Source organism: Bos mutus, chromosome 8 (genome assembly GCF_027580195.1).
Source record: "Bos mutus isolate GX-2022 chromosome 8, NWIPB_WYAK_1.1, whole genome shotgun sequence".
NCBI classification, from domain to species: domain Eukaryota; kingdom Metazoa; phylum Chordata; class Mammalia; order Artiodactyla; family Bovidae; genus Bos; species Bos mutus.
The window spans coordinates 18,277,026-18,290,364 of record NC_091624.1 but is presented as its reverse complement, the minus strand read 5'-3'; the positions used below and the strand labels follow the sequence as shown (position 1 = coordinate 18,290,364).

Genomic DNA, 13,339 nt, shown 5'->3' with positions numbered 1-13,339 from the left:
AGACACAAAGACACAGAATTATCCAAGGTCACACAGTCACAAGGCAGTCTGGCTGCCAAGTGTATGTTTACAAGATGATAATTTTACAACCTCCTTCCCTCAACTCCCTGCCACAGCCAGCTACCTTGCCATGTCACTAAAGCCTGTCCTGCCCTCAGGGGATCAGGTCTTTCTGACTTTCAAAGATTAAAGTAGAATTAAAGGTCCATGCAGTGAGTTTTCAGTATTACCTGTAAACCCAACAGCCAGAAAGTTATGATTCATTTCCCTAAGTAAACACCAGCATAACCCTCAGGACTTTTTTCACAAAACTCTTGGTCAGAGCCACATCAAAAGAGCCAAACAAGCCAGATTTGTAACATGAATACATAGCAAATAACAGCCAGACCACTGACACTCAAAAGTCTTGCTGAAAGGATGGACAGACTCAAGAGCCAGGTCAGGATCAGTGCTGCCCCAGGCCTCCCCTCCAGTCCTTCCCTCTTCTGACCCTTGACCTCAACAATATGGGATGTCTTCCAAAGGGACGTCTCCAGTGCAGCGACAGAGTGCCCAAAGTTCTTCCTTGCTTTTCTTTCCTGGCAAAGTTCTCATGAGCTTCAGAGGATGCCCTCTGGAGAGAAGGCATTACAGAAGCCCTTGAATCAGGAGCTGTGGGGAGACAGTTGTAAACCTAGTCCTCATCAGGGGAAGCTGAACTAAGGCGCCCAACTTCATGGAGCACTGTTCTCATGGGAAGTGTCATTCACACGGACTGCAGTATACATGGCATCCTCAGAAACGTGTGACCTGGCAGCCTAAGTAAAGCCTGAAAGACCTCCCTTAACTGTCCCCACCTACCTCACTTGGTCCAATTCAGCAGGTCCAGAAAAACGATCTTCTGAAGTCCCACATAGCACCTACTGAGTGAGTGAGCAAAAGTGCTCAGTCGTGTCTGACTCTTTGTGACCCCATGGACTATATAGTCCATGGAATTCTCTAGGCCAGAACACTGGAGAGGGTAGCCTTTCCGTTCTCCAGGGGATATTCCCAACCTAGGGATTGAACCCAGGTCTCCCACATTGCAGGTGGATTCTTTACCAGCTGAGCCACAAAGGAAGCCCCAGTACCTACTGGGCTTCTGTTAAAAGGACTGCTATGGCTATAATGTGAGACAGGGCCAGACACATAGAGACCTAAGATCTTGGCTGAGAATGAAAGCTGCTGAATCTCATGCACAGGGGAGATTGGGGTCTGGCCCTCCAGCTACAGGACAGAAGCCAGAGCCCTGTCCACTGCACCAGGCCACCGTGGATAATCATAGAGAAACAACAGTGCCTCCTCAAGCCAAGAAGGAGAAGACTCTTGAGAGTCCCTTGGACTGCAAGGAGATCCAACCAGTCAATCCTAAAGGAAATCAACCCTGAATATTCATTGGAAGGACTGACGCTGAAGCTGAAGCTCCAATACTTTGGCCACCTGATGAAAAGAACTGACTCTTTAGAAAAGCCCCTGATGCTGGGAAAGATTACGGGCATGAGGAGAAAGGGTCGACTGAGGATGAGATGGTTGGATGGCACCACCAACTCAATAGACATGAGTTTGAGCAAATTCCGGAAGATAGTGAAGGATAGGAAAGCCTGGCATGCTGCAGTCCATGGGGTCACAAAGAGTTGGACACAACCGAGCGACTGAACAACAACTTCATGCCAAGGAATTGTCCCTGGACCAGCATAAGAAATGGGGAGGCTGAGGGAGCATCTAGGGTTAAGAGACAAGAGACAAGAGCCCAGGAGACAAGAGCCCAGCTACCTACAAAAATGAGAGACAGTAGCGAGCTGGGGAACTTCTTGCAGGAGATGTGAGGGTGGCCCACCCCAGGAGGTGCCCCTCCCAACTTCCAGCCAAGTAGGAAGTATTAACCACTGAAGTGAAGTGAAGTGAAGTGAAGTCGCTCAGTCGTGTCCAACTCTTTGCGACCCCATGGACACCAGGCTCCTCCATCCATGGGATTTTCTAGTCAAGAGTACTGGAGTGGGTTGCCATTTCCTTCTCCATGGAACTTCCTGACTCAGGGATCAAACCCAGGTCTCCCACATTGTAGACAGATGCTTTACCGTCTGAGCCACCAGGGAAGTCATTAACCACTACATATGGTATAAACTCGAGAGGGTCCAAGCCCATGTTGCCATAGAGATGAAGGAAAGCTGTAGTCCAGATGCCAGGATTCAAGAAAGGAGCAAGGCACTGGAGCAAAATCAATGTTTGAGCAGAAACATCCAGCAGGAAGCAAGCTAATGAGCCCATTAGGTATCAGTGAGCAACTCATTTTAAATAGTTCTAAAGGAAATAAGGACTTCCCTCGTGGCTCAGATAGTAAAGAATCTGCCTACAATGCCGGAGACCTGGGTTTGATCCCTGGGTTGGAAAGATCCCCTGGAGGAGGGCAACCCACTCCAGTATTCTTGCCTAGAGAATCCCCATGGACAGAGAAGCCTGGCCAGCTACACTCCATGGGGTCACAAAGAGTTGCACACAACTGAGCAACTAAGCACAGCACAGCACAAAGGAAATAAACAGTAAAAGGTGAAGAAGAAAACAAAGGGACACCTCCTTCCCCAGCCCAGTCCTGATCTGAGCAGCTCTGGCCCCATCCAAAAGGCCTTAGTTCTGGCCAGCCTGCTGGTCATTCCACTGGAAAATGCCAGATTCCCAAGAGGAGGCTGGAGTGGTGCACAAGCCTGGAGGGTGGTGTGGAGGAAGAGGCCAGGGAAGAAGACAGTCCTTCCCATGCCCCAAAGTCTCTGGAGGGCTGCTGTGTGAAGCCTGAGGCTGACACAGTTTAGAGGGCTCTCTTTAAGAAAAACAGTATTTTTTAAACATCCTACTTCGGCAAGTTTTGATTGCTGAGATCCCTACCAGGGCCTTGGAAAGGAGTTCTGAAAGTGAAACTCCTTTAGCTTCTCAGTAAATCCGCTTCAATCCACTTCAAGACTCATAGCAGGCTTTCTAGGAAATGGTAACCCACTCCAGTATTCTTGCCTGGAAAATTCCATAGACAGAGGAGTCCATGGGATCCCAGTCGGACACAACTGAGCATCTTCACTTTTTCTGGAAAGTAAACCTTGTAGAAGAAAGCAAAGCAAGCCAAGATTGTTCTTAAGACTTTTTTGTCATTATTATTAATTGAAACCCCTGGGGACCTGGGTTCACACAATGGATCAACTTGAAAATGACATGTGCTGGGATTTTATACTTTTCAAGGTGCTTTCATTTGACCCTCAAAATACTCTGTGAAGGAGAAAGGACAGGTATCATCTCTCACCTTCATTCCACAAAGATTCCCTGGCTGCTTGCCTTGTGCCTGATTGTACTGTGCTATCTTGCTGATGCTTGGGACAGAGTTACAAACAAGGCCCAACCCTGCCCTCCAGGGGCCACAAGCAGGGGCCAGCCCACAGCACTGCTCAGTCCCAGGTGATCCCCCACCCAGGTACCAAGTTTCCAAGAGGCAATATGTTCAGGTTATTTCGCCGAAGTCCCAATTTCAAGGCAAGGGAAGCTGAGGCCCAAATAAGATTAACAAACTTGCCAAGCCAAACAGGTAGCCAGAAACAGATGGGGAGGTAAACTGACTCAGATTAATTCCATGTCAGCTGTGTGCTATGACCTCGCTATCAGTCATCCATCCACACAATGTCATCTGATGTAATGTTCAACAACCCACAGGGCTTCCCTGGTGGCTCAGATAGTAAAGAATCCTCCCGCAAGGCGGGAGAAATGGTTTCGATCCCTGGTTTGGGAGGATCCCCTGGAGGAGGGCATGGCAACCCACTCCAGTATTCTTGCCTGGAGAATCCCCATGGACAGAGGAGCCTGGCGGGCTACAGTCCAAAGAATCAGACACGACTGAGCAACTACACACAACCCACAGAATACCTGATCTCCATTTTTCAGGTAAACTGAGGGTCAGAATAAATCAAAGCATGCCCAAGTTTCACACTTAATGAGGGACAGAGCCTGATTTTGTTCCCCAAAGGATTCTTTTTGTGGGGGGAGCAAAGTCAGCAAAGACCTATTTTTACCATCTTGGTGACATCACACCTCCCAAACAAATCTTAATACAAAACCCAAAATGCTTTCTTTTACAGCAGCAATTTCCAGTCTCCCATCTCTACAAAACTACTCACACAAGTTTCACCACACCCACATAAAATGATATTGTCTTTAAATTAACTTTAAGTAATTTTTCCCTATTTAACAGCCTCCTAAGCAATAATACTGTGAAATTATTTTGAGGTGAGTTAAAATTAAAAGTTGTCATCTGTGTACTGCTCAAAACCATCTCAGATATCATACAAGATTCACTTAAAGAAATGCTCTTTCTTGCCAGACTGCATCTCAGAAAGACAGAATCTAGACCTGTCACTTTTTCTAGAGCTTTTGAGAACTTGTGCAACTTTTACATTTCCACTGGGTTGGAGTCATGACGGGGACTTAAGAAGAGTGAATGCTCCTCACCTAGACTCCCAAACGTAATTTAATCCCTGTCCAACAGGGATGGATATACATTTAGGAAGAAAACAAAATGTCCAAAAAGTTCCAGTGATGAGAAAACTGAGTGAGGCCCCTCTGTAAAGCTTCCTGCACGTGCTTATAAGGATGGTTTCAAGGATATGACAGCTTGACTATGACTTAACTCTTGAACTGGAGATCTTCCCAGGTGGGAGATTAATGGAACAGCTAGAACAGAATGAGAGAGCACTGTAGAAAGAGCGCTGCATGGAGCAGCAGAGGTTTAGCTGTATTCCATTCCCAGAATATCCCTCCGGTAGCTATGGAAATTTGGGAAAGTCCCTCCCCCACCCCTGGCTGGATCATAGTCTTTTTTCTAGAATAGAAGTTCCATATGGACAGGGGCCATATTTGTTCTGTACACCTCTATGTCTCAGCACCTAGAACACTGGTTGGGACATACAAGTGTTCAATAAATACTGGCTGAACATTTGATTCAATCAACCCATTTGTCTATAAATGAACTAACGGACGTCTAAGGTCTCATCCAACAAGTGGAAATAAAACAATGCCCTAGCCCAGTAAACCATGGGACTAGAAAAGAGTATTTGAGCAGACATCCCCCTATCCACAAATTATCCATGGATGTATCAATGGAGTTAGCAGGTGAAGTGAAAAGGAAGAACAAGACAAGTCCTCTAACCAGATCACAGGAGCCTGGTGCCCAGCACAAAGACGACATGGGTTGGTAGGTCTGTAACAGCCTGAATGGCACTGTCCAAAGGGGCTGTTAGTCTCCAGCAGACTGATCCAAACCTCCAACGCTGGTCCCACAACCACCAACGACTTGGATGAGAACAAAGAGAGCTATTTATCAAATTTCTACATGACAGGGAACAAGCAGCATTAGTAAATATAATACATGGCAGAAACAGAATCTGAAACAGTTTGAGTAGGAAGAGATGACATAGGGAATCTAAAAATGTAAAACAGAAAAGAGATAGATATTCTCCCTTTAGGTTCAAAAGCCAACAGCACAATTCAGAAATGGAGAACAAGTAACTTGCGATACTCTGTATTTAAAAGGCTCTGCAGCTCAGGTTGACTGCACGTGGTGAATGAGTCAACTGTGTGACGTGGATGCCAAAAAGCCTCATGCAATCCAAGGCTACATTACAGAAATATGGTGCTCAGAGCAAGAGAGTGAAAGTCCCTTCCTGCTCTGTACTGGAAGACTGTTGTAATTTCTGATAAACTTCAAGAAAGACAAAGAAACACTGAAACACAACCAACTGCATCCTCTGAGAGGCAGAAATCAGGAAGTGGGGGGTGTGGTAGACATTCCAGAAGAGGAATGGAGGACTTTTAGCCTAAAAAGACAACAGATTTCAGGAAGAGAGGGAAAGAAACACAAGAGTTGTCTATAAACACTTCAAGGGAAATAGGTTAGCCTCTTTCTCTGGGAGGTACAGAAGATCAGTGAATATATTCTGATAATTAGAATACCAATATTCTAATATTGGGTATTCTGCCAATACCCAAAATGAGCTGCTGTGGGAGAGGCAGGTCCCTGCCACCTGCTATCCCTGGGGTAGGCAGAGAAAGTTGATGGGGGCAGGACTCCAACCAAAGATCCTTTCCATCTGCAGTGTGACAGCACAAGAGAGCTGAGCCCATCATGCTCTGAGTAGGGCTTTCACTGCAGAGAAACAGAGGTCTCCAAGTCAGGATCTACACTGATATACCCCAGCCTTGGACTCTCTGAAATATAGTGCATGCATGTGTGCATGCTAAGTCACTTCAGTCGTGTCTGATTCTTTGTGACCCTATGGACTATAGCCCTCCAGGCCCCTCCAGGCTCCTCTGTCCATGGGATTTTCCAGTCAAGAATACTGGAGTGGGTTGCTATGCCCTCCTCCAGGGAATCTTCCTGACCCAGGGATCAAAGCCACATCTCTTACATCTCCTGCATTGGTAGGTGGGTTCTTTACCACAAGTGCCACCTGGGAAACCCCTCTGAAATCTAGAGTGTTATTCAAATTCAGCAAAAAGTTACTGATTCCACCTCGGAAGAAGCAACATTTCTCTACATCTCCCTCTGGACTGAGGCTGGGCTCAGTGCTATAAGAGAGCCAAGAAAGGTGGAAGCTGCAGGGCAGAAGTGGCCCTAAGAAGTAGCTGCAGGGCAGACAAAGGTGAACGGAGACATAAGCTGTGACAGGAGACAACCATAATCCGAGATCTCTCTTCAGAGCTGTGGAGAGAAAGTTGTTTGAATGCAGGTTTGGCTTCTTTTCTCAACCCTGACTCATGTCTCTAGTTTATATGTGTCTTAGGAAGCACCCACCGAGATCTGAAACTACTCCCCGCCCTGTCCCCCATTCACAGTCCCTTTCTCCAGCCATGCAGTGGAAGGCAGAAGAGCAAGGCCAGGTGCTCAGAAATACATTACTGATGCACAGGAGTAAAATCGGCTCCTGTTTATTGAACATCTACTATGCGCCAGACACTGTGTGAGGTTCACAGTTCACACTGCAAGTTACCTATTATTCATAGCTGAAGAAATTCAGGTGTGGAGAGGTTAAACATCCTGGCCAAGATAGCACTCCAAAATCATCATAGCTCATATTCATTAAGTGTTTCCTTGGTGCCAGATGCAGTTTTTAAGCAGTTACATGTTTCAACTCCTCTACTCCTCACAACAATCCTATGAGCTAAAGTTCTCCTACTGGCTCCATTTTACAGCTGAGAAGTGTGGCCCCAAAAGGCCTGAAAGGACTTATTCACAAAGTCACCAAGCTACAAAATAATACACTGTAGCACTCTTTCCTCTGGGTCCCGCTGTCTCTGCAGTAGAAGAAATAACCCTGACTGCCTCTGGTCTACCAGGCAGGGGGCCCCCAGCAGATCAGGAAAGACAAATGCCTTGACTGGTGGTGGTTGTCTCTCTGCGTCCTGTGCTGGGACAGACAGGTGTGCAGGATGGGGGCCTACAGGGCAAGGCAATGGCATCCAGATGGCCTGGCCGTGCACCTAGGAGCAGAGCAGCTGCAAGCTCCTCAGAGCTGACCCGGAGCCCAGGCACGGCCACATCTGTTTTTCTTGTGAAACGACACCTCCCGCTCACCACTTCCCATACAGTTTGCCTCCAGGTAAAGCACAGTCCAGCCACCCAAGAGAAAGCTCCAATACAAGCCTGGTTTAAACTCCAGCACTTTACACTATTTCTGTTTTCACCAAGTGGATAGCAAACTGGGAGGCCTCTCAGCAAAAGCCAGCCCACCTATTCCTCCCAAACACCGAACTAAGAAAAAAGCACTTTCCTGGAGCAGTGGTGGCAGCTGACTGGTGATGGGGTAATTTATCACTCAACACTGTTTAGAACCACCAGTGCACGGAGACGATAAAAAGCGACTGACTCTTAGTCAGCTTCATTACCGCTTCTGAATTCTCTACAGACCACGCAGGCCATCACAACCCACACCTGGGGGCATGCTCCCACCACCCCCGTCCCCCGGTTGGCCACTGCCTGGAAGGCTGCTCCATGGTGACTTCTGCAGCCAGCGCCTCGGCCAGCAGGCTGCCTGCTCTCAGCCACTTCCTAGATGGCAATAAACTGCCCAGGCCCTCACCAGATCAGAGATAAGCATGTCACTTTTTAGAGATCAGAGGTTCAAATGCTCATTGACTAAATCAAATGACTAGCGGGATGATGAACTGAGTTTTTCTTTTAGAAGTGAATGCTTAACTTTCACTTATCCATATCAAGTTGCAACTTTATCTGCTCTTATATGCACAGAAGCATCTGCCCATTCACGGCAACCATATGGCCATCTCCATAAAATGAGGTTGGCAGCAACCTGCACCCCAACTGTCTGTAAGCCAGGCCAGTGCCATTCCTCTCTAGGGGGTTTCTTTTATGTCCCCAGAGGAGGCCAGGGCACTCATAATCTCTGTATTTTCTTCTCAAATACATCCTGCAGAGAGGCCTTACAGCCTAGCCACTGAGGAGGAAAACCCCACAGGGAAGAGCTAAAAGGAACAAGTGCCAGGACGCGTCAGCTGCTGTCTCTCCCCGGTGCAGGTTCATTTCCGATTATGAGCCAATTCACAGACGGATTTTGCTTACGTGAGCTGAAACGCTCGATCTGGTATAACGTCTTCAAAACTTTGCGTATGTCCTTCATGCTGGTGTCTCTGTGGCTGTACAAGAGAAGCCGCCGAGCGTCTGAGAACAGGCGAGACACACTGCAGGGGGAGCAAGAAAAGCAGAAATGTCCTGGTTAGACCACCTGTCTCTCCAGTTCGAACAAAGTACCTGCCAGGAACACCCAGCTTGGCTGCAGGGACCCTGCAGGCCACCCCTGACCCATTCCAGCTGCCCCCTCACCCAGCCTCTGAGATGCTATGCTCCGACCCACCCATCCACCCACCCACCCTGCCCCAAACACTCATCCTCATGTATCCGTACAACCAAACCTTACCAGCCTTCAAGGCCCAGTCCACATGCTGCCTCTGCAGGAAGCGCTCCCTCACATGCACATGCGCGTACACACACACACACACACACACAGGCCCCCAGGACGAACTTATCCATGAAACACAGCAGACACAGTGCCTAAGGCCCAGGATACACTTAGGGGTCCACAACATTTTTAAATTTCTTTTAAAATCAGGAAAAAATTTCCGAATGAATGCATATCATTAATTTAGTCCAGAATATACTAATCTTTATACCCAACACAGTTAAAAAATAAAATTTTTAATGCTGTTTCACGGAAAAAGGGGCTCATGAAAGTCTCGAAGCCTAAGGCCCACGCATGCTGTGATGGAGCCCTGCCTGCCTGGCACAGTCTCCTCAGAACTGTCCTGCTGCGTCTCCTGCAGCCTTTAGTCCTTTCTAACTCCTGCCATGCTTCTGTGTCTTCCAAGAATCTTCAATGGCTCATTTGGCAAACACTTACTCAGCCCTACCTATGTCTGTTGTTGAAACCATGAGCCAGGAATACAAAAGCGATGAAAGATGCCCTTCAGGGAGCTTACACCCAGGGCCAAGAAAGACCTGTAGACAGAAGGACAGACACTGCAGTGTGACAGGGCACCCATGAAGGAAGAAAGGAGATCCGGGAGCAGAAAGGACCACGCTCCCCCAGCCTTGGCTGAGCTCCCTGAGGACAGGCCACATCCTCTACACACCTCTCTATCCCAACTTCTGGACCAGCAGTCTCCCACACACAATAAACGTTTGCTAAATAAGTGTTTGCTCATTAATGCATGAGGCTGATGTGCGTGTCTCCCTTCTCTACTTACCTGCCAGGTTTTTGGGTTTTTTTTTTTTCTTTAATTATTTTTTTTATTGAAGGATAATTGCTTTACAGAATTTTGCTGTTTTCTGTCAAACTTCAGCATGAATCAACCATAAGTATACATATATCCCCTCCCTTTTGAAGCTCCCTCCCATCTCCCTCCCCACCCTACCCCTCCAGGTTGATACAGAGTCCCTGTTTGAGTTTCCTGAGCCATACAGCAAATTCCCATTGGCTAACTATTTTATATATGGTAATGTAAGTTTCCATGTTACTCTTTCCTTACATCTCACCCTCTCCTCCCCTCTCCCTACCTCTCTAACCTGCCAGTTTTTTAAGGAAAGGCCCCCAACCACAGAACTGTCAGCTATATAAAAAATGTACCAAAATGAGCTTACAATATTTTAAATTTTGGCAGCAATTCTCCCTGGTCTCATTCTTTGGACTTTATCACATAAACCTTCACAAAAGCACCTTCACTCAAACCCAACCATTTAAAATTCCCTGGAGTCTGAGAAAGGAAAGAAGAAATATTAACTGACAAGTTTGGGAAAGAAAACCTGATCCGGTACTTACATGGACTTGTTAAAGTTTCCAACAACTCCTGGAGCCTCACCAGGAGTTGGATAACGGAAACAGGGGTTATTGGCATTACAGATAATCCCCTGAACCCAAGGAAGTGTTCCCGCAGAAGGCATGGCTTTGTTTGGAAAGTGGCCTGTTGAAATTGAGGAAGAGAAAAACACAAGGAGAAACATTAATGCTTTGAAGGATGTGGGACTTGATAGCAATCTTTTTCTCTTTTGGTTCCACCCAAACATTGTTCCATCCCAAACCTGTCCCATTCTCTGAATCCCAGAAATCTGCCACCATCGACTGATCATGAGTTGGAAATGTGGCATCAGATAGCAGTTCTTAATCTGCCTGACATCATCTGTAGGGTTAAATTCATGACACCAGCTTTGGGGAAGTGACCAGATCGTACACAGAAGGTGCCTGGAGGGCAGCAAGTATGAGACCCTCATTCCTTCACCTTCCACCACCCACTTCACCCTTTCGAGACACAGAGAGGCCCTGGTGATGACTTAATCCTCTTCCTTCATATTTGAAAGAAGAAACCATCGTGAGATAAAGTGGCTGATGAAGAACACTCAGGGACTCAGTGGGCAGAACCAGGGGTAGAACCCATGCTTCTGTGATCTCAGTCATGTTCCTTCCCTTATACCTGTGGTCTCCTTTACAACTCAATATTAAAAAAAAAAAAAAAAAAAAACTAAGATCATGGCATCCAGTCCCATCACTTTATGGCAAATAGAAGGGGAAACAATGGAACCAGTGACAGATTTTATTTTCTTGGGCTCCAAAATCACTGTGGATGGTGACTGCAGCCATGAAATTAAAAGATGCTTGCTCCTTGGAAGAAAAGCTATGACAAACCTAGACATTATATTAGAAAGTAGAGACATCATTTTGCTGACAAAGGTCCATATAGTCAGAGCTATGGTTTTTCCAGTAGTCATGGATGTGAGAGCTGGACCATAAAGAAGGCTGAGCGCCAAAGAATTGATGCTTTCAAATTGCGGTTGTGGAGAAGACTCCTAAGAGTCCCTTGGACAGCAAGGAGATCAAACCAGTCAATCCTAAAGGAAATCAACCCTGAATATTCATTGGAAGGACTGATGCTGAAGTTGAAGCTCTAATACTCTGACCACCTGATACAAAGAGCTGACTCATTGCAAAAGACCCTGATCCTGAGAAAGACTGAAGGCAGGAGGAGAAGAGGCAACAGAGGATGGGATGGTTGGATGGCATCACCAACACAACGGACATGAACCTGAGTAAACTCCGGGAGACAGTGAAGGACAGAGGAGCCTGGTGTGCTGCAATCCATGGGGTCACAAAGAGTTGGACATGACTTAGCAACTGAACAACTCCTTTATCTGTTGGCTCTTCTCATCACCCCCATTACTGTCCCCTGTGGACCTCTGTTCACCTTCTCTACTAGTTCCCAAGCTCCTCAAAGGCACTCGATGAAGGTGCTGACTTAGGATCAAATGTCATCTGTGAAGCTACATTAGTTGCTGTTGCTGCTTCTCTATCCACCAAAACAACAAGCCCCCTCTTGCAGGCCATCTCCTCTCTTTCCCTTCCCTTCACTACAGAGGAGCTTCTTACAAACAGCAGGACTCCATGTACAGGGACTTGTGAGAGGCATCAAAATACAGTCTGGTTCATGGACATGAGCCATGGAGCTGCTTAACCAGATCAAGATAAATGTGCCCTGGAACCTGAGTCTCTTAACTTGAGTCCAAGCATGTGTGGATTCCTGTGACAGAAAGGCCGAGGCTCCAGCACTCATCATATTCTCAGGATTACCTGTGACCCCCAAAGAGTTGACAGTCATTAAGAACCAAGGCTGTAGGTGGTGAAGAGCCACAGAGCTTCACAGGGTTTAGGGTTAGACCAACAGTTTCTGCAACTTGCTAAACAGAGACTTTGGTCAAGTCAGTGACCCCTTAAAGCCTCAATTTCTTCATCTATAAAATGGTGATAACAATAGAACCCATTTCACAGAGCCATAGTAAGTATTACATGAGTTTTTATAGGCAAAGTATGAGTCCCTGGCACAGGGTAAGGATCAGCGAATGGGCCCATTAGAGTTACTGCAGCGCTTGGTGGCCAGCCTACAACAATACTTCCTCAACACCTGCCCAGCTAGGAGCACTCCTTCCATCTCACAGCCCCCACCTCCCTCTAAGGCATAAACCCATTTTTTTCAGTTTACATTTTCATGCAAATGGGCTAACAGAGTCTCCCCAGAAGTTCACCCATAGCCAGGACTTGCGACATTTTGCATTTCAATCAGATCAGATCAGATCAGTCGCTCAGTCCTGTCTGACTCTTTGCGACCCCATGAATTGCAGCACGCCAGGCCTCCCTGTCCATCACCAACTCCAGGAGTTCACTGAGATTCACGTCCATTGAGTCAGTGATGCCATCCAGCCATCTCATCCTCTGTCATCCCCTTTTCCTCCTGCCCCCAATCCCTCCCAGCATCAGAGTCTTTTCCAATGAGTCAACTCTTCGCACGAGGTGGCCAAAGTACTGGAGTTTCAGCTTTAGCATCATTCCTTCCAAAGAAATCCCAGGGCTGATCTCCTTCAGAATGGACTGGTTGCATCTCCTTGCAGTCCAAGGGACTCTCGAGAGTCTTCTCCAACACCACAGTTCAAAAGCATCAATTCTTTGGTGCTCAGCTTCTTCACAGTCCAACTCTCACATCCATACATGACCACAGGAAAAACCATAGCCTTGACTAGACGGACCTTTATTGGCAAAGTAATGTCTCTGCTTTTGAATATGCTATCTAGGTTGGTCATAACTTTCCTTACTGGGGTCCTTTTATCTGTCTTTTTCTTCTGTCCACATACCAACCAGAGAAGCAACATCCAAAACAAGGATGAAACAAGATCTGGTCCTCTGCAGGGACTCTGGCCTCTTGAGCATTTACTCAGTTAATCCCCTTATCTCCCTGTTAA

At 46.9% G+C, this 13,339-nt stretch overlaps 1 protein-coding gene across 2 annotated transcripts in view; it reads right to left on the bottom strand.

Annotated features, from left to right (window-relative positions):
• Positions 1–13,339, bottom strand: part of ABCA1 (ATP binding cassette subfamily A member 1) — a 137,515-nt gene that overhangs the window by 85,104 nt on the left and 39,072 nt on the right. For both annotated transcript variants that reach the window (XM_070375179.1, XM_070375180.1), the window contains exons 4-5: positions 10,377–10,518; positions 8,624–8,742 (exon numbers count right to left, since the gene is read on the bottom strand). In XM_070375179.1, the coding sequence (XP_070231280.1) occupies positions 8,624–8,742; positions 10,377–10,518 (261 nt within the window). The remainder of the gene's footprint in view (positions 1–8,623; positions 8,743–10,376; positions 10,519–13,339) is intronic.